Source organism: Xenopus laevis, chromosome 5L, assembly GCF_017654675.1.
Source record: "Xenopus laevis strain J_2021 chromosome 5L, Xenopus_laevis_v10.1, whole genome shotgun sequence".
Classification (NCBI taxonomy): domain Eukaryota; kingdom Metazoa; phylum Chordata; class Amphibia; order Anura; family Pipidae; genus Xenopus; species Xenopus laevis.
Genome location: NC_054379.1, coordinates 169,890,064 through 169,914,536, shown reverse-complemented (window position 1 = coordinate 169,914,536; position 24,473 = coordinate 169,890,064). Strand labels below are relative to the sequence as shown.

At 47.4% G+C, this 24,473-nt stretch overlaps 4 protein-coding genes across 6 annotated transcripts; 3 read left to right on the top strand and 1 right to left on the bottom strand.

Annotated features, from left to right (window-relative positions):
* Positions 1-74: 74 nt before the first annotated feature.
* LOC108716075 (oocyte zinc finger protein XlCOF29-like) lies at positions 75-4,501 on the top strand. The gene is made up of 5 exons (XM_041563677.1): positions 75-103; positions 402-552; positions 904-1,101; positions 1,201-1,324; positions 1,975-4,501. The coding sequence occupies exons 2-5, from the start codon at positions 412-414 to the stop codon at positions 2,613-2,615; spliced, it is 1,104 nt and encodes a 367-aa protein (XP_041419611.1). The 5' UTR covers positions 75-103; positions 402-411; the 3' UTR covers positions 2,616-4,501.
* LOC121393121 (oocyte zinc finger protein XlCOF19-like) lies at positions 2,672-7,782 on the top strand. The gene is made up of 5 exons (XM_041563837.1): positions 2,672-3,199; positions 3,292-3,376; positions 6,478-6,611; positions 6,912-6,961; positions 7,734-7,782. Exons 1-5 carry the CDS (start codon positions 2,672-2,674, stop codon positions 7,780-7,782), a joined length of 846 nt encoding a protein of 281 aa, XP_041419771.1.
* Positions 7,783-12,445: 4,663 nt separating this feature from the next.
* Positions 12,446-19,292, bottom strand: LOC108716070 (gastrula zinc finger protein XlCGF26.1-like). Of its 3 annotated transcripts, none has more exons than XM_041563674.1 (6): positions 19,240-19,292; positions 18,490-18,588; positions 15,282-15,479; positions 15,059-15,182; positions 14,058-14,612; positions 12,446-13,952 (listed from the first exon to the last, which is right to left on the bottom strand). In XM_041563674.1, exons 2-6 carry the CDS (start codon positions 18,568-18,570, stop codon positions 12,985-12,987), a joined length of 1,926 nt encoding a protein of 641 aa, XP_041419608.1. In that variant the 5' UTR covers positions 18,571-18,588; positions 19,240-19,292; the 3' UTR covers positions 12,446-12,984. The 3 variants fall into 3 exon arrangements, with proteins under 3 accessions (XP_041419608.1, XP_041419607.1, XP_041419609.1); XM_041563673.1 differs by having other exon boundaries at positions 19,211-19,246; XM_041563675.1 differs by lacking the exon at positions 15,282-15,479 and having other exon boundaries at positions 19,211-19,274.
* On the top strand, positions 19,282-23,054 carry LOC108716064 (gastrula zinc finger protein XlCGF26.1-like). The gene is made up of 2 exons (XM_018262185.2): positions 19,282-19,416; positions 20,398-23,054. The coding sequence occupies exons 1-2, from the start codon at positions 19,395-19,397 to the stop codon at positions 22,068-22,070; spliced, it is 1,695 nt and encodes a 564-aa protein (XP_018117674.1). The 5' UTR covers positions 19,282-19,394; the 3' UTR covers positions 22,071-23,054.
* The last annotated feature ends 1,419 nt before the right edge of the window (positions 23,055-24,473 follow it).

Below are 24,473 nucleotides of genomic sequence, written 5' to 3'. Positions count from 1 at the left end.
TTGTACTGGAAAGTCCCTCTTTTCTCTGCACTGAACAGCCAGAAAAAGAAACAAAGTTTCTCACTTAATTGGCTTTTAGCAGAGAGCCCAGAACAGCTAACAGGTGCAAATAAGATACTTTGTAACAATTTTGAGACACAAAAACACAGTTTAGATAAGGAGAAATATTTTCAAACTTTCATAACCTGCCAAATTTTGTAAAACGAACATGGTAATTAGGGGGTGTGGCCACAGAAAGGGGTGTGGTCAAAAAAATTGCTGCGCTACGTGCGGAAAAAAATTTTTTGTCCCTCTTTTTACTTCCAAAATGTTGGGAGGTATGATTTACCTTTTAACTACAGACTGTAAGGAGAATATTGCTGATTTACTCGTTATATGACTTTCTCTCTGCTTCATTTTAGGGGCCACATCATGGGCCCTCACTTCCCCTTTAATCTAATGGGAATCTCCCAGGAACCCACTGAGCCAGTGATGGGGAACCAGGATCCAGATCAGCTGCATGAGACAATCCTGACTCTCACACTGGAGATTATCTACCTGCTGACTGGAGAGGTGAGTGGGGCAGTGAGACAGCTGAGTGGAGAGGTGAGTGGGGCAGTGAGACAGCTGAGTGGAGAGGTGAGTGGGGCAGTGAGACAGCTGACTGGAGAGGTGAGTGGGGCAGTGAGACAGCTGAGTGGGAGGTGAGTGGGGCAGTGAGACAGCTGAGTGGAGAGGTGAGTGGCACTGTGAGTGGGGCAGTGAGACAGCTGAGTGGAGAGGTGAGTGGGGCAGTGAGACAGCTGAGTGGAGAGGTGAGTGGGGCAGTGAGACAGCTGAGTGGAGAGGTGAGTGGGGCAGTGAGACAGCTGAGTGGGGAGGGTGAGCAGTAGAGGGGTCCCTAATCATCTCCCCAATATACAGGGCTACAGTGTTACAAAGAAGTCAGGTGCTGACATGCCCCTCCCACAGAGCTGCACTGACTGTATGTTGGGAGGAGCCTGCAGGCACCATGTGACCAGCCCAACGGTGGCCCCTCCCCCTGGCTCCGTCATACAGAAGGAAAATGCCAAGAAGATCCTGGAACTGATGTCCAACATCATCCAGCTGCTGACTGGAGAGGTGGGTACAGCAGCCCCCCAATAATCCCTTGTTGCTTAGTAACAGTGTATGATAATCCCTTTCTCTGGCTGGGGGTGACTGTGCCATTGTGTGTGCCAGGTTGCCATAAGGTGTGAGGACGTCTCCCTCTATTTCTCCTTGGAGGAGTGGCAGTATTTAAAGGGGAACAAGACCCGTTACAGGGAAGTGATAAAGGAGAACTGGGAGCAGCTCCGCCCACTGGGTGAGTAATGTTTGTAGGCCCAAAATATCAGCACCGTGTGTAACTGGACTTATTAACAGCACCAGGACTGACCAGTAATAAACCCAATTACCTGTAAATACAGAATATCAGCACCGTGTGTAACTGGACTATTTAAAGCACAAGGAAAACTAAATTGTTAATACCAATTAATTACACATTATGGGGTTTAGTAGTAGTACAGGGCTAATTGTATAGGATTTTGGAACTTTTCAGTGTAATTACTGTATAAAATAGATGAGAAGTAAAACTGGGAGATAAAAAGAATCTGGTGAAATGGTACAATCCAGTGAATAGACGTGTGTTTATTACTGATGCTGCAGGGATATAAATGAAGTGCTATTGTGCTAATGAAACTCTTTTGGAAGATGTCTCCATGTTGTAGGTGGGAAATCTGCATTTACTGCAAGATTTATATAGTTTTGGGGTTTTTTATGAGTATTTTTTAGGTAGAGTCAGGGGTACTGGGAACCAAATCATTCCCCATGAATGACCCCATATAACCCCTGGGTGGGAGATTAGACTGGGGCAACAGGGGGGTGTATACTGGGGGGCCTGTATTGTACAGTGAATAAATATATCATATCTACTGGGTCACAATTCAGCCCTGTTGCTGTTTGTTTCACTGGCAGGCTGTGGGCATGAAGATGTTAATGACATTAAACCTGATCCTGAAGCAAGATGGGACCCCAGTGATCCCCCAAATGCTTCCCCAACTGATCTGCAAACACTGACCAACTGCATCTCTCATGGGATTAAAGAGGAACTGACTTCATGGGCAGATTGGACCATTAACCCCACTACAGAACAGATACCGGGGGCAGACCCAGCTGTTGGTAGCGTGGCATCCAATCAAAGTAACAGCCTTGCACCTGATCATATCTCTCATGGGATTAAAGGGGAAGCAAATTCTTGGGGAGAAGGAAACCCCCCAAATCCTGAGATATCCCCAACTGATCCCCAAACACCGACCAACTGTATCTCTCATGGGATTAAAGGGGAAGCAGATTCCTGGGAAGAAGGAAACCCCCCAAATCCTGAGATTTCCCCAACTGATCCCCAAACACTGACCATCTGTATCTCTCATGGGATTAAAGGGGAAGCAGATTCCTGGGGAGAAGGAAACCCCCCAAATCCTGAGATATCCCCAACTGATCCCCAAACACCGACCACTGTATCTCTCGTGGGATTAACAGGGACGTGGTTTCATGGGCAGAAGGAGAGCTGTCGGGTCAGAACTGTGATAGAGAAGAGATTGGGGGGGCAGTGGTAGCTGGGGGTATCAGGGGGCACAGAGGGAAGAAGAGAGAAGCTGCAGGGCAGCGGGGCATGTGCCCGGGGGAGAGACCCTACTCATGCAGTGAGTGTGGGAAAAGCTTTAAGAGTAAGAACACTTTCCGGGCTCACCGGCGGCTGCACGTGACCGACAAGAAGTTCTGTTGTTGTGAATGTGGCAAAGGCTTTGGCCACGCCGTGCCCTATAAGAGGCACCTCAGGAGTCACGACACCTCCAGGTTAATTCCCTGCCCTGAGTGTGGCAAGTGCCTGAGCAGCCAGTATTATGTGAATGTGCACATGCGGGCACACAAGGGAGACAAACCCATCTCCTGTTCTGAGTGCGGCAAGTGCTTTGTGAATGAGGCCGCTCTCCGTGGCCACGCGCAGTCTCACACGTGGGACAAACCCTTCGCATGTTCTGAGTGTGGGAAGCGCTTCCAGGGGCAGCAGAAACTGGCCGATCATATCAACACTCACTGGGGAGAGAAGCCGTATCCATGGCCGGAATGTGGCAGAGGCTTCATACACAAATCCTCCATTAAAGCTCACAGGAAAAGCCACAGAAAGCGCCACCTAGAGGTGAGTGTGGGGAAGGTTCTGCTGAACGGCCAAAGTGCAAGGAAAAGACTGAACATATTTGTTATGTTTGTGGCAAATGCTTTGGGCTTCAGAGCCACATGAAGAGGCACATGAAGAGCCACGTGGGCAAGGAGCCATTCTCTTGCTCCGAGTGTGGCAAAGGCTTCTGGCTCCCAGGTGATCTCAGCACTCACCTCCAAACTCACACTTACTGATTGGCTCCTCCCTTTTTCTTGTCTCCCATGTGAGTTCTTTGAGCCGCCAGGTGACTGGATCAATCCTATTGGCCATACACTTTGGACAAAAGTGAGTATGTGATTGTGCAGCCTATCACAGTCAACCTTGTTGGAATGTCACTATACTATGGGGACATACCCTTGCAGCCAATCAGTGGCTTCAGCCAACCCACATTTCTCCTATACCAAGAGATTTATTCTGCCCCTTTAAATGGACAGGTAATAAATACCCCTCTTTAACTCCCAATATTCATTCCCAATCCCACTGGCCCTGTGTTGTTATCCAGGTTTTACCTTTGCAACTCAACTGGTTCCCCTAAGTATGCTGGCTTCAAAAAGGGAAACATGAAAAGAGTTAGAGATTTTAAAATTGTCAGTTAGCTTGAGGCAGGGAGAAGAAGGGTTAATAATCTCCATTATAGGATATGGATGGACCAATAAACCTGGGTCCCAGTTTAAGAGATGGAACCTTAAGTCTAATATTTTTTGTAGATAACCAAACCTTGTTTCCAACCTGATATTTGGGAGCTTCCCTACGAGTCCTGTCGGCTGCTCTCTTTTGCGCGGAAGTAGCTGCCAAAAGGGAATCAAGTACCCCACTCCAAATCTTCGAAAAATGTGTAAAAGAAGAGTTAACCGAGGGTACAGAAGATAAACGACCACATTATGAAAAGGCTTTAGCATGCAAACCATTAACAATAAAAAGTGGAGATTGTCCAGTAGATGTATTATTATAGGCAAACTCTGCCCAAGGTAACAGCTCAGCCCATAAAGATTGATTATCAGAAACACAACATCTTAAAAATTGTTCTAAGGACTGGTTCACTTCTTCTGTCTGACCATTGGTTTGAGGGTGATATGCAGAGGAAAAGGACAACTTGGAAACAAATTGTACTCCCCTGTCAGACAGTAAAACCATGTAATTTGAAGATATTAGAAATAAACAATTCAGCTAACATTTTAGCAGAAGGAATGTGGGGCAAAGGAATAAAGTGACTCATCTTACTGAACCCACCACAACCCAAATTACCGTATTACCTTGGGAAATAGGAAGATCAACAAAATCCATAGAAGGATGAGTCCAGGGTCTGTCTGGAATGGGAAGTGATTGGATCAGCCCCTGAGGTAGGGTTCTACAGGTTTTTGATCTCTGACAAACAGAACAAGAGTTAATAAAATTCTGAACATCCTGTCTTAACGAGGGCCACCATAAATTTCACACCAATAACGACATAGGGGTAAATTTATCAAAGAGTGAAGTTCCGCCACTAGAGTGAAATTCCGCAGCTCTCAATTCATTTCTATGGGATTTTGAAAGGCGTATTTATCAATGGGTGAAAGTGAAAGTTCACCCTTTGATAAACACACCTATAAAAATCCCATAGAAATGAATGGAGAGCGGCGGAATTTCACTCTAGTGGCGGAACTTCACTCTTTGATAAATATACCCCATAGTCTTATTAATACCAAGAAAACCTGCCATTTTAGAATTGTGAGTCTCGGAAAGAACTTTCCCCAAAGGTTTTCGGGCACAAACCGTCTCTCAGATGGAGTATTCACTGGAGCACCTGTGTGGGCCTTAGATAAAAGAGTAGTGAGATCCAAACCTAGTGCTGCTACAATCACTTTAGAAATAATAGATACACATTTACAAGTCTCAGACAGATTAGATTCAAAACCTCTGGACAGAGCGTCAGCCTTAACATTCTTTGAGCCAGACCTGTAGGTTAAAGAAAAATGAAAGAGTAAAGAACAAAGCTCACTTGGTCTGTCTATGATTGAGCCGTTTTGCTGACACAATGTACAATACGTTTTTGTGATCTGTATAGACCATAATTGTGTGCTTCGCTCCCTCCAGCAATGATCTCCATTCCTCAAAGGCCCATTTAATGACCATTAATTCTATATTGCCAATATCATAGTTGGCCTCTGAAGAAGAATTTTCTTTTGAAAAGAAAGCACAAAGATGTTATTGGATGCCGCGGAGACAGAACAGCTCCAGCCCCAACCTCTGAAGCATCCACTTCTACAATAAAAGGTAATAGTTGTATGAGGATGACAAAGAGTGGGTGCAGATACAAATTCCTTCTTTAAATATTCAAAGGCCGCAATAGCCTCAGAGGGCCACATACTGGAATCTGCCCCTTTTTGAGTTAAATCAGTAATGGGAGAGACAATGATTGAATTTTTTTTTATTAACTGTCTATAGTAGTTGGCAAAACCTAAGAATCTCTGGTTAGCATCCAGGGAAAGGGGTTGAGCCCATTCCAACACTGCTCTTACCTTCCCTGAGTCCATCTCCAATCCCTGATGAGATATATTGAATCCTAGAAATTGTACAGAAGATACTTTTCCAATTTAGCATAAAGCTTATTAAGTCTCAACCTATGTAGGACCACCCATACATGTTGCCCGTGTTCCCCTAGATTAGAGGAAAATACAGTATTATGATATCGTCCAGATAAATGACCATGAACAAACCTGAAAGACTGCAGGAGCATTGAATAACCCAAAGGGCATTAACAAATATTCATAGTGCCCATCCCTAGTATTGAAGGAGGTTTTCCACTCGTCCCCCTTCTCTAATACGGATGAGATTATAAGCCCCTCTAAGATCAAGTTTGGTAAAAATAGCATTCTTGACTTGATCAAAAAGTTCAGAGATTAGAAGAAGGCCACGATAATCAATACAGGGACGGAGCCCTCCATCTTTCTTACCCACAAAGAAAAACTCGGCCCCCGCTGGGGAATTGGATGGTCTAATAAAACCCTTTTCCATGTTCTACTTTATATATTATTTCATAGCCTGAGCTTCAGGTAACAAAAGTGAGTAAGTCCTCCTTTTAGAAGGGGGAGACCCAGGAATTAGATCGATGGGACAGTCCTACCTCCTATGTGGGGGCAAATATTCAGTGGCTCTTTTTGAAAACACAGTCAAAATCTGAATAGGAAGAAGGTAACCCCTCCAGGGAGGTAGTGGCCACTACCTGGGGGGGGGGGGGTGCACAAACAAAAACCCACACATTTATATCCACATTGAAGAACCTCCCCAGTTACCTAATCAATATGAGGATTATGCCTTTGTAACCAAGGTAGACCCAAAATTAGAGGAGAAGAAGAACTATCAATTATATGGAAAGTTAACTCTTCAGAATGATTATCATCTAAACACATATGTAAACTGATGTCAGGGTTACCAGTCCAGAACCTAGTGGGCTTTTATCAATAGCTAAAACTCTTTAACAGGAGGATTAAGAGAATCCATAAAATTCCCTGCCACCCCTGAATCCAGAGAGGCAATTACCTTAACAGTACCCCCCTGGCCAGAATACATTTTCTGTAATCAAAACCCTAGAGGCTAATTGGGAAGAAGAAGAAACCTCTCTAACCAAGTGGAGCTCCCCTTCTCCATTTAGGCTTTGTTGTTTCCCGGCCTCTTAGGACAGTGATTAATCTAATGCCCTTATTCCCCACAGTACAAAGACCTTGAGACCGCCTGCGGGCTCTCTCTTCAGGAGATAAATGAGTAATGCCCAACTGCATGGGTTCCTCCTAAGATTCAGGTACCGGAGGGGTGGGTGTAGTGTCAGACACCTGGGACATAGGTATTGATAATCCCCTTTCAGCATGCCTCTCCCTTAACCTCCTATCCATTAGAATAGCCAATCTCATTAAACCAGCTAAGAAGATGGAGAAAGATAATTAACCAGGCTATTTTTAATGGACTCTGAGAGACCGGTCCGAAACTGACTACAGAGCGTGGTATCATTCCAGCTTGTTTCAACCGCCCAACAGCAGCATTTGGTACAATAATCCTCAATAACCCTTCTCCCTTGATGAGGTTTACAAATGGCGGCATCGGCTCAGGAGGCACGATCCGGGTCATCATATAATATAGCCATGGAACTGAAAAACGTGTCAAGGGAGGAGCAGACAGGGTCAGAGGGAGATGGCCTTAATGCCCAGACCTTAGGATCACCCTGTAATAGGGTCATAACAAACCTCACCTTCTCTTCTCCCATGGGAAAAGAGTGAGGGAAAAAATTGAGATACAGTTTGCATGCCAACTGAAAAGTAAAAAACGTACTCATATACCCATAAAATTTGTCAGGGAAGGACATGTTAGGTTCAGAAGAATGAACCCTGTCACTAGGAGCAAGGGAAGAAGGAGGAGCCATAGTCACTGTGGCAGGAGATTGAACCCCTGAAAGGGGGGCTTGCTGAACTGCATTCAGCCTAGCGGAAAGTCTAGGCAGACCTTGGACCATTAAATCTTGTGTTTTCTCTTGTTCCTCTAGATGCTACAACAGACTGTTTAAGATCATCTCAGGAGCTGCGGCAGCATGACCATAAGCGTCCATATTGGGCCTGTTGTACTGTCACGAATGACCCCCTTAACCCAGAACTAAAGTCCAGGTCTAGGCTCACTCAGATGCCGCAAGGACTTAATGTGAGAGTAACAGGACAGAAGTTCTGTCCAAACAAAGGGGCCGATAGAAGCGGATTTGGAACTACGAGAAAACACTATAAATTCAATGGCAATTTAACAGGAGGGTGGTCCAGAACAGGTGGAGATTGGTCCAGGCAGAGTTCAGGCAAAGTCGGTTATACAAACAAGGATCGATTCAGGCAAAGTTGATTACACAGGCAAGGATTGGCAACAGGAAACAGAAAAGGCATATAGATACTATGTAAAATTGACCTAACAACGTGCAATGAGTTTTGGCCGGAGACCCCTTTAAATATTTAAACTTGCGTGCCAAAACGTGATGACATCATACACACGACGTGTAAAATGCAGAAGTGAGCCCCAGGTGCTCCATAGGAACAGGACTTCCGCTGTGGGCGACTCGCCAGGAGGGAGGCGGGTGTCCCCGCCGGCCCCTAATCACCACTGCACCACCAGGTTCAGTCTTTACAATTATAATTAGGATGCAGTTGTGCCAAATGGTTTGAAAGCCTCCCTGGTGTCATTTCCGGTGTCTGTTGTGTGACTGATGTCTGGACCCAATTCTTTAGATGCAACTGTGCTGCGCCATTTGACATAGGATGCTGGGGAACCCTGGAGCTACTGCCTGGTCAAGAGGTTGCAGTAGCTCCAGGGTTCTCATGCATCGGAATGGAAGGCAGAGACTGAGCAAGCTGTGCACCTATACGGAGGTGAGAGGAGCACATTTGGACTCTTAAGTGCCTTTAATGAAAGTTGTTTTTTGCCAACTGCACTTGTAGGTGCAAACTAGCCCTAGTGTCTTTATTTGTGTAAGTAATACAAGATCTTACCCATGATGTAATCTGGGAGGCCTCAGGAATTCTCTAGTCCTACTTAATCAAGGTGATTCCCACCCCTCAAGCAACAATTTCTACAAAGCAATTGGCTATGCATAAGGCAATCCCAGACTTTATTCCAAACAAGATTCTGAAATAGGGAGTGCACTGGGACTTTGTTTTTTAGTTCAAATGCAGGGCGGCAGGATCAGGCCCGGATTTGTGGAAAGGCCACCTAGGCCCGGGCCTAGGGTGGCAGGATTTTAGGGGGGCTGCATGCTGCCCAACCACACCCACATTGGTTCAAAAACACTGGGGATGCGCTGGAGATACAATTTCCATGAAAATTTGCACGAATAAAGGGGAGGGGACAGGGGCGACGAACGGCAGTGGGCCTAGGGGCGTCCGCAATGCAAATCCGGCCCTGGGCAGGATCCCAATGAACATTAATGTAAGGTATTCCAATACCTTCAGAAATAAAACTTCTTTCCATATTGAATTGATAGAATCAGTGAGCAGTCTTCTAGACCGAGGAGATCATATATGGCCACCTTGGATTTAAAGGAGGAATATCTACAATTATTCAGCCACATCAGAAATATCTTCTGTTGCCGTCACTTCAGCCAGTAGGGTAGGAGAACTTGGTGCATGATCTATAGAGAAGCCTTACTTGCACTTTTTGTATTGTAAAGTGGCATAATCAAGAAATTACTTTGCCCTCTATATTCCAAACCCAGCAACTGAGGAGGAAGAGTGGCTTAATTTTCTGGATGTGACCAGAAGTATTAAAGGAGAAGGAAAAGTCTTCTAACATGGGAGTGACAAAAGTTAGGCACCCCCAAGTGATTGCTTGTACTTACCTGAAACCTGTCCGGTGCTTCTATCAGAAAAAAACTGGATTGACCGGGGGTTGTTCCAGTGAGCACTACGGAGCGATCGTCTTCTGCGGCTAAGCATGCGCAGTAGCACAAAAAGCTGAACTTTTTGAAGAAAGGAGGAAGGCAATAGATCCGTGGTGCTCGCTGGAAGAATCCCGTTAGTGCAGTTTTCTTTTGATAGGATCACTGGCCCGGGGTTTCCGGTAAGTACATGTGATCACTTGAGGGTGGCTTACTTTTGGCACCCCAAGTTAAAAGACCTTTCCTTCTCCTTTAAGTATTATTTATTGAAAACAAACTCTTTCGGGAATGTTTCCTTGTATCTTTTGCTAAAGGGCTAAAAAGGCTTAAAGCTTCTAAATTTATGATTGGCAGGTGGAGTCTGGATACTATGCAATTATTCTGTGAAGTGGCAGGATATTCCCCTATGGTTTCTATCAAAGCTCATTCTACCAGGGTAATGGCTACGTCGTTAGACAAAAAACACAGATTTCAGAAGGTCGGATTTACAAGACAGCCTTGTGGAGCAATTTCCAGGACTTCTCAAAGCATTCCAGGCCTGATAACTGAGCTTCTCAAGAGGCTGAGTATGGCTGAACGATATAATGTCAAAAGATATCCCCCCTCTTAATGAGTGGTGGTGGTGCTGCATAGTATGGAAAGGCAAACTGAAATATACAAGAAAATATTTCAGCAGCACTCAGATTGTGATGAAAAAAGTGTTGATGTATTTGTGCCTCAAGCTAAGCGATGTTTTTCAGCTGCCCCTGGTCATGTGACTTGTGCCTGCACTTTAGTAGAGAAATGCTTTCTGGCAGGCTGCTGTTTTTCCTTCTCAATGTAACTGAATGTGTCTCAGTGGGACATGGATTTTACTGTTGAGTGCTGTTCTTAGATCTACCAGGCAGCTGTTATCTTGTGTTAGGGAGCTGCTATCTGGTTACCTTCCCATTGTTCTGTTGTTTGGCTGCTGGGGGGGGTGATATCACTCCAACTTGCAGTACAGCAGTAAAGAGTGATTGACGTTTATCAGAGCACAAGTCACATGACCAGGGGCAGCTGGGAAATTGACAATATGTCTAGCCCCATGTCAGATTTCAAAATTGAATATAAAAAAATCTGTTTGCTCTTTTGAGGAATGGATTTCAGTGCAGAATTCTGCTGGAGCAGCACTATTAACTGATTTTGGCCCGAGACCTGATTCAGTATACCTGTAAGGATTGTTTGTTACACGTTTTGTAAGCTTGATAAAGGGCTGGATAAGCTCGAAACGTTGCTTAGCTTGAGGCACAAATACATTTACACTTTTTTCACCACAATCTGAGTGCTGCTGAAATATTTTCTTGTACATTAATCAGACCTGGGCAGACAGAGTCACGGACGGCACCCGACCACAAAAAGTGGTGAGAGTGTTTGTGTAGCACTTCTTTGTTTTTATGGAAATGTGATCCTTTAAGCCCTTAAAAGTTTTTGGTTTTTTTTTGCATTTGATATAGTGTGACCTGGGCTGGCGGTTAAAAGGGGGTCTTTATTGGCTGTCTGAAAATTTGGAGCTGTGCTTAAAGGAAAACTATACCCCCAAACAATGTAGGTCTCTGCATAAAACAGCTCATGTGTAAAACCCAGCTTCATGTAAATAAACCATTTTCATAATAATATACTTTTCTAGTAGTATGTGCCATTGGGTAATCATAAATAGAAAACTGCCATTTTAAAAAATAAGGGCCACCCCCTGGGATTGTATGATTCACGGTGCACACAAACAAACTATACATGTTAGGTCACATGAGCCAATCAACAGACAGAGTTGTGTCTTTTGCTTCCACACTTCTTCCTGTTACAGTTAGAGCTGCAGTATTTCTGGTCAGGTGATCTCTTCCTGTTACAGTTAGAGCTGCAGTACTTCTGGTCAGGTGATCTCTTCCTGTTACAGTTAGAGCTGCAGTACTTCTGGTCAGGTGATCTCTTCCTGTTACAGTTAGAGCTGCAGTACTTCTGGTCAGGTGATCTCTTCCTGTTACAGTTAGAGCTGCAGTATTTCTGGTCAGGTGATCTCTTCCTGTTACAGTTAGAGCTGCAGTATTTCTGGTCAGGTGATCTTTTCCTGTTACAGTTAGAGCTGCAGTATTTGTAAAAACGGTGAATAAAACTACAATAGAGGGCGTAGAGACAGATCAGCAGTTCCCTGAGGTCACTTGTAAGCCCTTTAAACAACTGCTCCTGCTTTAAGAACAAAGCCGGGCCTCTATCTGGGGTGCAAATATTATTATTATTATTGCAGTTTTATTGCCCAAATCCAATAACCTCTCAATACTAGCTCCTTGTCTCTCCTCCCCTTCCTGTGTGTGCGCCACTAACTGCCGGGCAGCGGGCACTTGCCTTGGGTACTGAACAATGTTTCCTCTACACTGTGTTTGCACAGAAAGGTTGAGGTTCATACACAGCAATTCTTGGCACCCTAAAGAGTTTTGTACTGATGCTAATGCATTTAATGCCACTCAGCTTAGGGAAACACAGAGACAATATTATTATAGTTATTAGTGCCCAAAGGTGGGCGTATTCATCCCACAGACACATTATATACTGATACAGGAGGGAAAGAGGCCCTCCCCACCAGAGCTTACAATCAAAAAGGAGAAGTAGTATTTGCACAAAATCAGAAACTGAGAATTGGGGTGCATTTCTGGATCAGGCAATAACTCAAGAGTATTGGGGATCAGAGCTGGGTGTGTGGTCTGCACTGGCACTTGAGATTAAAGTGCTGCTATTGGTAACAAGGGTGTTTTAGTTCAATCCCCTTGTCTTGAATTCAGGCTGAATAGACTTCAAAAACTGCAAATAAAAAAATGAAGACCAATTGCAAATTGTCTCAGAATAGCATTCTTTACATCATACTAAAAGTGAATTAGTTAGTCCTTTGATTGCCTTGCAGCTGTCCCCACCCCAGCACCCTCTCTCCTGCCGGTACCCTGAGCAGGGCTGGCTCACATGTTTTAGGGTACAGGCGGGAGAGAGGGTGCTGGGGTAGGTGTGTGAAATGCCTATTTTTACTGGCCCTGCCATACAGAAGTATATAGAAGTATATGCCTGCAGTTTGTTCTATTTGTGTACTGTATACGCTCCTGGGCTGCACCTCTGCTTCTGCCCAGACCTTCTATCTTTACATACAAGCACCCCTTTTGCCTCACCTGACTTTACATGCTCCCCTGTAGCACTGCAGTACTGTAAGGAAATAATGGGGTGCATTTTAGCACCATGGGAGCTTAGTACTGTGCGTGGGTATAAGGTGCAATTAAAATGCTGGAAAAGTCACTTTTGTCCTTAAATACAGGGCGGCTATTTGTTCCTGTTACTAGTGCAGCGGTGCCTCCTTCCTTTCTTCCAAAAGCAACAGTTTGGTTTTGCTTTACTGCTGAGAGAAGAAGAAGCTTAACCTCGTGTGAGTTCTGAGATGAGCACTGAGTTCGCTTGAGAACCAGAAGCCTTTGCCGCACTCAGAGCAAGAGAACGGCTGGTTCCCCGTGTGAGACTTGAGGTGTTTATTCAGGCGGCTGTGGAAGCCAAAGCACTTGCCACACACAGAGCAGGTCAAGTCCTTGTTGCCCAGGTGGCTTTGCTGGTGCTCAGCCAGTAGTGAGGATTGTGGGAAACTTTTCCTGCAGTAAGAACAAGAGAAGGTGATTTCTCCCGAGTGAACTTTCTGGTGGCGAACAAGAAACGAGCGGCGGGTAAAGCATTTCCCACATTGGGAGCAGGGAAACGGTTTCTCCCCTGTGTGACTCCGGAAATGGATATTGAGGTCGCTCTGGAACCTAAAGCACTTGCCACACTCGGAACAAGAGAGCGACTTGACGCCCGTGTGGACTTTGATGTGTGTGTTGAGATCTCTCTGCAGCACAAAGCACTTCCCGCACTGCGAGCAAGTGAATGGTTTCTCCCCCGTGTGCATCTTGTGATGGATATTGAGGTACGAGCGTTGGGTAAAGCACTTGCCACATTCAGAGCAGGAGAAGGGTTTCTCTTCAGTGTGTGTTCTAGAATGATCCAGGAGCTGCACATGTCGCACAAAGCATTTGCCGCACACTGAGCAGGAGAATGGTTTCACCGAGTGCAATTTAACATGCGCCTTGAGCAGAGAGCCATGTCCAAAGCATTTGCCGCATTCAGAGCAGGAATAAGGTTTCTCCGCTGTGTGGATCCTGCGATGAACATTCAGATACCAGCGATGAGTAAAGCTTTTCCCACACTCAGAGCATGGAAATGGTTTCTCCCCTGTCTGAGTTCTCTGGTGCCGCACAAGTTCTTTGTTACTAATGAAACACTCATGGCACTCAGTGCAGCTATACTCCTCCTGCCTGACACTCTCACTGACACTCTCACTGACACTCTCACTGACACTCTCACTGACACTCTCACGGACATTCTCACTGACATTCTCACTGACACTCTCACTGCACTCACTGACACTCTCACAGACACCCGGCTCTGAAACACTGCCACATGGGCTGGGACAATCAATACCAGTAGCTGTTCCCTGTATCTGTTCTGTAAGGGGATCAGTGCTACAATCTGACTCCTCCCATGAGACTCTTTCCACTTTCATTCCATCCGACATAAAGTTTCCTGATAATCCCATAATATCAGCAGCTGGATCTGACCCCTGGAACTCTTCTGTCGCCAGACTTATATTCCAATCAGAACCTTCACCTTCTTCCCATGAAGTCAGTTGCACCTTAATATCACTAGGATTATCTGATTGGCTGATATTCAGGTGGGAGCCCACAGTGTCAGTAGGGGGGTCTGTGCCCTGGATCTGTTCTGTAGGGGGATCAGTGTTCCACTCACAATGTTCTTCCTCTTCCCATGATTCCTCCTTAATCCCATGAGAGATACAGTTGGTCAGTGTTTGGGGATCAGTTGGGGAAATGTCAGGGTTTGGGGGGTTTCCTTCTCCCCAGGAATCTGCTTCTTCTGCCTCAGTCTTGTCTGGTTTATTTGCATTGCGCACATCTGCCCCCACATCCCATTCACAACCTGATAGAAATACGAGAATGAGATCATTGATATTTTTATCATTAAATTCTACTCCACATTATTTTGTATTTGTATCATCATTAGAAGTATTAATATTGAGTCTGTGTATTTGCAGTAACCCTCTATATAAGGTTCATCAGAAGGTTAATTGTTTCCAATGATCAGTATTAATGTGACTGACAGCTCTGCTCTAGATAAGGGGCTCCCCCAGCTGCACCCACAGTCCCCTGTGTAGCAAATTAACCCTGTGCATTCTATGGCTCCGATTCACAACAATGTCATTACATATAATAATACATATAATATAATGCACTAGGAGAAGCTGAGGCTGCTGCATCCACATCATTGCCCAACGGCCACTACATCTGCTACTAGAATATATAATATCAGGGCTACCAACCCTTCTAATTGGATTATTACTAAGTACTGCAACAAACATTACTCACCCAGTGGGCGGAGCTGCTCCCAGTTCTCCTTTATCACTTCCCTGTAACGGCTCTTGTTCCCCTTTAAATACTGCCACTCCTCCAAGGAGAAATAGAGGGAGACGTCCTCACACCTTATGGCAACCTGGCACACACAATGGCACAGTCACCCCCAGCCAGAGAAAGGGATTATCATACACTGTTACTAAGCAACAAGGGATTATTGGGGGGCTGCTGTACCCACCTCTCCAGTCAGCAGCTGGATGATGTTGGACATCAGTTCCAGGATCTTCTTGGCATTTTCCTTCTGTATGACGGAGCCAGGGGGAGGGGCCACCGTTGGGCTGGTCACATGGTGCCTGCAGGCTCCTCCCAACATACAGTCAGTGCAGCTCTGTGGGAGGGGCATGTCATCACCTGACTTCTTTGTAACACTGTAGCCCTGTATATTGGGGAGATGATTAGGGACCCCTCTACTGCTCACCCTCCCCACTCAGCTGTCTCACTGCCCCACTCACACTGACACTCACCTCTCCACTCAGCTGTCTCACTCACCTCTCCACTCAGCTGTCTCACTGCCCCACTCACACTGACACTCACCTCTCCACTCAACTGTCTCACTGCCCACTCACCTCCCCACTCAGCTGTCTCACTGCCCCACTCACCTCTCCACTAAGCTGTCTCACTGCCCCACTCACCTCTCCACTCAACTGTCTCACTGCCCCACTCACCACTCCACTCAGCTGTCTCACTGCCCCACTCACCTCTCCACTCAGCTGTCTCACTGCCCCACTCACCTCTCCACTCAGCTGTCTCACTGCCCCACTCACCTCTCCACTCAACTGTCTCACTGCCCACTCACCTCTCCACTCAGCTTTCTCACTGCCCCACTCACCTCTCCACTCAACTGTCTCACTGCCCACTCACCTCTCCACTCAGCTGTTTCACTGCCCCACTCACCTCTCCACTCAGCTGTCTCACTGCCCCACTCACCTCTCCACTCAACTGTCACTGCCCACTCACCTCTCCACTCAGCTGTCTCACTGCCCCACTCACCTCTCCACTCAGCTGTCTCACTGCCCCACTCACCTCTCCACTCAGCTGTCTCACTGTCCCACTCACCTCTCCACTCAGCTCTCACTGCCCCACTCACCTCTCCACTCAACTGTCTCACTGCCCACTCACCTCTCCACTCAGCTGTTTCACTGCCCCACTCACCTCTCCACTCAGCTGTCTCACTGCCCCACTCACCTCTCCACTCAACTGTCACTGCCCACTCACCTCTCCACTCAGCTGTCTCACTGCCCCACTCACCTCTCCACTCAGCTGCCTCACTGCCCCACTCACCTCTCCACTCAGCTGTCTCACTGTCCCACTCACCTCTCCACTCAGCTCTCACTGCCCCACTCACCTCTCCACTCAACTGTCTCACTGCCCCACTCACCTCTCCACTCAGCTGTCTCACTGCCCCACTTACCTCTCCACTCAGCTGTCTCAATGCCCCACTCACCTCTCCACTCAGCTGTCTCACTGCCCCACTCACCTCTCCACTCAGCTCTCACTGCCCCACTCACCTCTCCACTCAGCTGTCTCACTGCCCCACTCACCTCTCCACTCAGCTGTCTCACTGCCCCACTCACTCTCCACTCAGCTGTTTCACTGCCCCACTCACCTCTCCACTCAGCTGTCTCACTGCCCCACTCACTCTCCACTCAGCTGTCTCACTGCCCCACTCACCTCTCCACTCAGCTGTCTCACTGCCCCACTCACCTCTCCAGTCAGCTGTCTCACTGCCCCACTCACCTCTCCACTCAGCTGTCTCACTGCCCCACTCACCTCTCCAGTCAGCTGTCTCACTGCCCCACTCACCTCTCCACTCAGCTGTCTCACTGCCCCACTCACCTCTCCACTCAGCTGTCTCATTGCCCCACTCACCTCTCCACTCAGCTGTCTCACTGCCCCACTCACCTCTCCACTCAGCTGTCTCACTCACCTCTCCACTCAGCTGTCTCGCTGCCCCACTCACCTCTCCACTCAGCTGTCTCACTGCCCCACTCACCTCTCCACTCAGCTGTCTCACTACCCCACTCACCTCTCCACTCAGCTGTCTCACTGCCCCACTCACCTCTCCACTCAGCTGTCTCACTGCCCCACTCACCTCTCCACTCAGCTGTCTCACTGCCCCACTCACCTCTCCACTCAGCTGTCTCACTGCCCCACTCACCTCTCCACTCAGCTGTCTCATTGCCCCACTCACCTCTCCACTCAGCTGTCTCACTGCCCCACTCACCTCTCCACTCAGCTGTCTCACTCACCTCTCCACTCAGCTGTCTCGCTGCCCCACTCACCTCTCCACTCAGCTGTCTCACTGCCCCACTCACCTCTCCACTCAGCTGTCTCACTACCCCACTCACCTCTCCACTCAGCTGTCTCACTGCCCCACTCACCTCTCCACTCAGCTGTCTCACTGCCCCACTCACCTCTCCACTCAGCTGTCTCACTGCCCCACTCACCTCTCCACTCAGCTGTCTCATTGCCCCACTCACCTCTCCACTCAGCTGTCTCACTGCCCCACTCACCTCTCCACTCAGCTGTCTCACTCACCTCTCCACTCAGCTGTCTCGCTGCCCCACTCACCTCTCCACTCAGCTGTCTCACTGCCCCACTCACCTCTCCACTCAGCTGTCTCACTACCCCACTCACCTCTCCACTCAGCTGTCTCACTGCCCCACTCACCTCTCCACTCAGCTGTCTCACTGCCCCACTCACCTCTCCACTCAGCTGTCTCACTGCCCCACTCACCTCTCCACTCAGCTGTCTCACTGCCCCACTCACCTCTCCACTCAGCTGTCTCATTGCCCCACTCACCTCTCCACTCAGCTGTCTCACTGCCCCACTCACCTCTCCACTCAGCTGTCTCACTGCCCCACTCACAGTGCCACTCACCTCTCCACTCAGCTGTCTCACTGCCCCACTCACCTCTCCACTCAGCTGTCTCACTGCCCCACTCACCTCTCCACTCAGCTGTCTCACTGCCCCACTCACAGTGCCACTCACCTCTCCACTCAGCTGTCTCACTGCCCCACTCACCTCCCACTCAGCTGTCTCACTGCCCCACTCACCTCTCCAGTCAGCTGTCTCACTGCCCCACTCACCTCTCCACTCAGCTGTCTCACTACCCCACTCACCTCTCCACTCAGCTGTCTCACTGCCCCACTCACCTCTCCACTCAGCTGTCTCACTGCCCCACTCACCTCTCCACTCAGCTGTCTCACTGCCCCACTCACCTCTCCACTCAGCTGTCTCATTGCCCCACTCACCTCTCCACTCAGCTGTCTCACTGCCCCACTCACCTCTCCACTCAGCTGTCTCACTGCCCCACTCACCTCTCCAGTCAGCTGTCTCACTGCCCCACTCACCTCTCCACTCAGCTGTCTCACTGCCCCACTCACCTCTCCAGTCAGCAGGTAGATAATCTCCAGTGTGAGAGTCAGGATTGTCTCATGCAGCTGATCTGGATCCTGGTTCCCCATCACTGGCTCAGTGGGTTCCTGGGAGATTCCCATTAGATGGGGGGAGGGTATAGAGAAGAGACAGTCAGTGAGTGAGAGAGTGAGTGAGGGAGAGGTGAGTTGTATATGAATGAAAGAGGAAGGAGTAAGTGATTAGTGGGAGCAGGGGGGGAGTATATAGAGGACACGTGGGTAGTGAGTGTGGGGCCCCTGTATGTGCAGTGAATGTGTATAAATATGGGGGCACTTGTGACTGGTGTGTCCCGTGTGTGGGGGAGTTCTAGTCACTGCACCTCAGTCTCACGTGACACAATAACACAGTGACGTAATCACACACGTGCCCAGTAACCATAGCAACGAGCCAGCAGGTATTACTGGTCATTCAGTGGGTGATGGTCTTTATTGGTTGCTAGGGGCAACTGGGCACATGTATTGTATTTACACATGGGGGAGTGGCCAGGAAATGCCGCCTAATGATTGGCTGCTTCATTGTCTCACTTATTATCAGAATTATTAACATGTAGTTCTATAGCGGCAACACTTAATCCCTTAGCGCCTATTATTTCCCCTCCCACAGTCTTAATTAAGGGGTAATTTAACCTCCACTTGTGATGACCCGCAGCCTCAGACAGGACGCCCCTCCCCCGTGCTACAAACCTACACCGTCACTGTATGAGATCATTCACTCACAGCACTCGGGTCCCTATATTGGTGCGACAGGAAGTGGATGAACGTCACACTCACGTGACCAGTGAAGCCGGAAGATAAAGCAGAGGGTTTGAGGGGAAGGTTCCGGTCACGTGACCCGCGAGGAGTTTGGAACTGAGACCAGGAGAAACGCCTGAATGGAGGGCAGAGGGAAGAAAAGTAATTGTTCTGCTTATTGTGTGATGGGACTCGTGTGTCTGTAAAGAGGCCGGGCACGCGCAGTGTGAGGAGAGAGTGTATGGGAATGCGCGGGCACGAGACCTGGCCCGGGAATTGTACGGGCTCAATAGCCTGTCCCACGTGATCAGCTTCTGCCACTTCCCTTATTGTTTGCTATGGGCACCAGGGAGAGGGCTGTGTGTAATGTACTGGGGCAGAGTGGATAGTATTGGGGAGGGGCAGAATGTATAGTATTGGGGGAGGGGAGGGAGTATTAGTATGGGGGAGGGGCAGAATGTATAGTATTGGGGGAGGGGAGGGAGTATTAGTATGGGGGAGGGGCAGAATGTATAGTATTGGGGAGGGAGGATTAGTATGGGGGAGGGGCAGAATGTATAGTATTGGGGGAGGGGAGGGAGTATTAGTATGGGGGAGGGGCAGAATGTATAGTATTGGGGGAGGGGAGGGAGTATTAGTATGGGGGAGGGGCAGAATGTATAGTATTGGGGGAGGGGAGGGAGTATTAGTATGGGGGAGGGGCAGAATGTATAGTATTGGGGAGGGAGGATTAGTATGGGGGAGGGGCAGAGTGTATAGTATTGGGGGAGGGGAGGGAGGATTAGTATGGGGGAGGGGCAGAGTGGATAGTATTGGGGGAGGGGAGGGAGTATTAGTATGGGGGAGGGGCAGAATGTATAGTATTGGGGGAGGGGAGGGAGGATTAGTATAGTGAGTGACTATGACATGTTACTGCAGCCCCTCTGTCATTTCCAGAACCCAGAGATTGTCAGTCTGGGCCTGGTATGGAGGGAGGGGGGCAGAATTTGTGCTGAATGTATTCGAGGATAAGGTGCAGCTGGATGGGACTTTGATTCTGTGTGAGTGGGGGAGGGTCAGTACAAGTGTGTGTGTGTGGGGGGGGGGGGGTTGTACGGTGGTTAAAGTGCTGCTGAATGGTTCCCTTACTTTTATCATTTCCAGGTCATCTCTGTGTGAAGAGGAGGAGTGTCGCTGACCCCAAGCAGGAAGCAAAATCCAGTTGCAGCTTTATAGTGAGTGGCACCAAGACTGAAGGAGGAGGTTTCAGTGATGAGGAACATCTAGATATGAAGCAGCCAGACAATGGCATCAGTGAGGAGTCTTGTGGAAGACATGAGCGTCCAGACTGTAAAAGTGATCCCCACGGGGAGCAGGAACCTGATCCATACAGTGATGCTCTAGGATCCGCTCTTGGTAACAGCCCTGTGGCTAATTATGTTCATGTGCAGATAAAAGAGGAGCCGGAATGGTGGGATGAAGCAGATGTTTCTGATTACAGAATTGTTACAGTGAATGATCACATGGATGATGAGTCCAGCATGGAGAGCGGCTCCTCACCAGATTATCCATCAGATGCCATTAAGGAAGAGTCCGACTACTGTCCAGATGGAGATCCTTCTGATTTCAAAATTGTGGTTGTTTCTGATCCAGCGCAGGAGTCGGAATTTCCAGCTGCTATGGATACGAACACGGGCAATATGTACATGTGCCAGCTCTGCAACTCTGGCTTCCCCACTAAGCGCAAGCTCCTCAGGCACGAGAGAACTCACGCTGAAGAGAAACCCTTTGCCTGTTTCGACTGTGGCAAATGTTTTACCCAGTGCACTGACCTCAATGTGCATCAGAGAACTCACACAGGGGAGAAACCATTCACCTGCACTGAATGCAACAAATGCTTCAGACACAAGACCCAGCTGTTACTCCACCAGAAGAACCACACGGGGGAGAAGCCACACACGGGGGAGAAGCCACACACGGGGGAGAAGCCACACTCAGGGGAGAAGCCGCACTCAGGGGAGAAGCCATACATTTGCTCCGAGTGTGGGAAAACATTCAAGTGGCGCTCGGTCCTGATCAAGCATCACAAGACTCACGAACGTAAAAAGACATTTTCTTGTCCTGACTGTGAGAAATGCTTCAAGACATTTTGTGAGCTGTCGTTGCACCGTAAGACTCACGTCAAGAATTCGTTCTCTTGCTCGCAATGCGACGAGAGCTTTGTGCAACGCTCAGAACTGGAGCTGCATCGGCAACTGCACTCGGGAGACAAGCAGTTCACTTGCTCAGAGTGTGGCAAATGCTTCAAACGCTTCTCACTTCTCAAGGAGCATCACCGCATTCACACGGGAGAGAACACCTTCACCTGCGATGAGTGTGGCAAGTGCTTTACACAGAAGTCGCATATGACTGCGCACCAGAAGAGTCACCTGGGGAAGAAGCCATTTTGTTGTTCAGAATGTGGGAAGCACTTTAAGCAAAACTCACAGCTGGTTGTGCACCAGAGAACTCACACGGGGGAGAAACCATTCACTTGCACTGAGTGCGGCCAATGGTTTAAGCTGCAGTCGTACCTCACTGAGCATCAGAAATCTCACACTGGAGAGAAGCCATTCTCCTGTTCTGACTGCGGCAAGTGTTTCAAACGTCACTCACTCTTCATTGAGCATCAGAGAATCCACACAGGAGAGGACACGTTTTCTTGTTCTGTTTGTGAAAAAACCTTTACACGCCGCTCCCATCTCACAGCCCACGAAAAGTGCCACGAGGAAAATAACCCTTTCCCTTTTCTAAATACCCTCACGTTTCCAGGCTTAGCACAGATCTTTGAGGACTAGTTAACAACCTGTTAATTGTGCTTAGTACAAGGAATACCTACACTGCCATAGTTTTATGGGATCTCTCTGTACAGACTATGAGCAAACTTAGGGGCTGTTCCTGCTGAATTGTGCTTAGTACAGGGGAATACCTATGCTGCCATAGTTTTATGGGATCTCTCTGTACAGACTATGAGCAAACTTAGGGGGCTGTTCCTGCTGAATTGTGCTTAGTACAGGGAATACCTATGTACCATAGTTTTATGGGATCTCTCTGTACAGACTATGAAAATAATGGAGTCTTATGCAAGGCTGAAAGGTATGATTTAGTCAGTAACACCTTCATGAAATCCAGGGAAATATAATTCCAGTAATATTTGTTAAAAAAAAAAAAAAAAGCTTGTGTTCCCTTGATTGGGTTATTCCCCCTTTAAATGATTAGGGATGGAATAGGCAGTGGGATTGCTTCCATAGCTTTTGTGAGTCCCACCTTCCTTAGGGGCCAATAAGAATAACCCAGTCTATGACATACAAAGAGCTGTGGTTCTTACACATATCTGTAGGCCTTTTGCCCAACATGTTTCCAGTGCTAAATCAGCTCTTCCTGAAGGGGCAGCACTTCTGGGTCAAGAGCTAAAGGCAATAATAGCAAAATGTCTGGCAATTTGCTTTTAGCTGTGAGGGAGCAGAAGTGGCCAATTGAATGCAGCCTTTAAACAAGAGATTGTTGTGACAAAGTACTTTGTTGCTCTGTTCAGTTCATGCCATATTGTGTCACAGTATTAATATAATGATTCCAGTGCAGAGTCATTTAACCCACTAGCCCCTGATCTGTTAAAGACATAGGAGGTAGAAGGGGTCAGGGACCACCAATGAATGTACAAGCCATGCAACTCGCACATCGTTGTCTTGTATTAAGCACAGTGAACTGGGGGTTCTGACTTATGTATGAGTGCAGTTGTGTGTAATATCATATCACTCATTAAACTGAGGAGCCAAAGAGAACCTGCTGTGTATTGGGAGTTTTATTTGTTTGTCTAAATCTGCTATTTATATTTAATTGTAATTATATCATGTTTTATTAACCAGCTGTGAAGCCCAGTGTAGGGATTGGGTCGGACATATCCCCAGGAGCATATAGGACTTATTATAGCATGTCTGTCTGCTTTATAGTATTATATAGGACTTACAGTATTATAGCATGTCTGTCTGCTTTATAGTATTATATAGGACTTATTATAGCATGTCTGTCTGCTTTATAGTATTATATAGGACTAATTATAGCATGTCTGTCTGCTTTATAGTATTATATAGGACTAATTATAGCATGTCTGTCTGCTTTATAGTATTATATAGGACTTATTATAGCATGTCTGTCTGCTTTATAGTATTATATAGGACTTTGGCACAACTATGCCCCGTACTTCTTGCTTGGCACCAATATCACCCTCCATAGTTGTAATATGTGTCACTCAGAGTTTACCCTTTCCCTGAAACTCAGAATGAATTATTACAAAGCCCCCTGGCATGGATTCCATAATAGGTCCCCTAAAGGGAGCCAAATGTTAGGCACCCCCATGTAATGATCACTTACCTGATACCCCGGCTGGTGCTCCCGTTGGCAGAAAACTGCAAATGCAAACTCTTGTACCTCAACAGGATTTGTGGTGATTTAATACATATTTTAGGCAAAATGAGCCCCTCCAAAGGCTGTATTAGGGCTCTTACACACGGGCGGTTTTACCTGCCCTGGAGTAGACGCACTCCATTATTGTGATGGGGCTGTACTCCCACAGATGCATGTATGCGCCAAACGCAGGGGAAATGCAACATGCTGCGTCCCACCTGTGTTTGGCTCTTACATGCGTCTATGGTTACAGCCCCTTCACAATTATTGAGTGCGTCTACTCCTGCACTCCCCTGCTGCTGAATAGAAGAAAGCTCAACGCAGGGGAGCGCAGGTAAAACCGCCCGTGTGTAAGAGCCCTTAGCGGAGTTGCATTTCCTGGTCAGGTGACCACCTGAAGACTGGTGCGTATGACTAAGGGTTTGCAGTTATTAATGTTCCAACTGGTACAAATGTTTTGCTCGTGCAATCACTAAGTGCCACTGTGTAGGGACAATAGTAAATAAAGAGTAAAATAATGTGAAGGGAGAGTCAAAGGGGGTCATTTATTAACTTTGCACAATGAATATATTTGCCCTGCGCATGGTTTTATTTATAAAGCAAATTGCGAATATTATGTGCACGCTCTGCGTTTGAAATACGCCACAACTTTGGTGGCAGAGAAAATATTTGCAAAATGGTTTTGTAATTTGCGAATTTAAGTTACTTTCAACGCTACTTTCATGCACAACAGTCTCGCACAGTGGGTGCACTCACGCAAACACTCGTCTCATTTGTGGGCCATTTGTTACATTTTA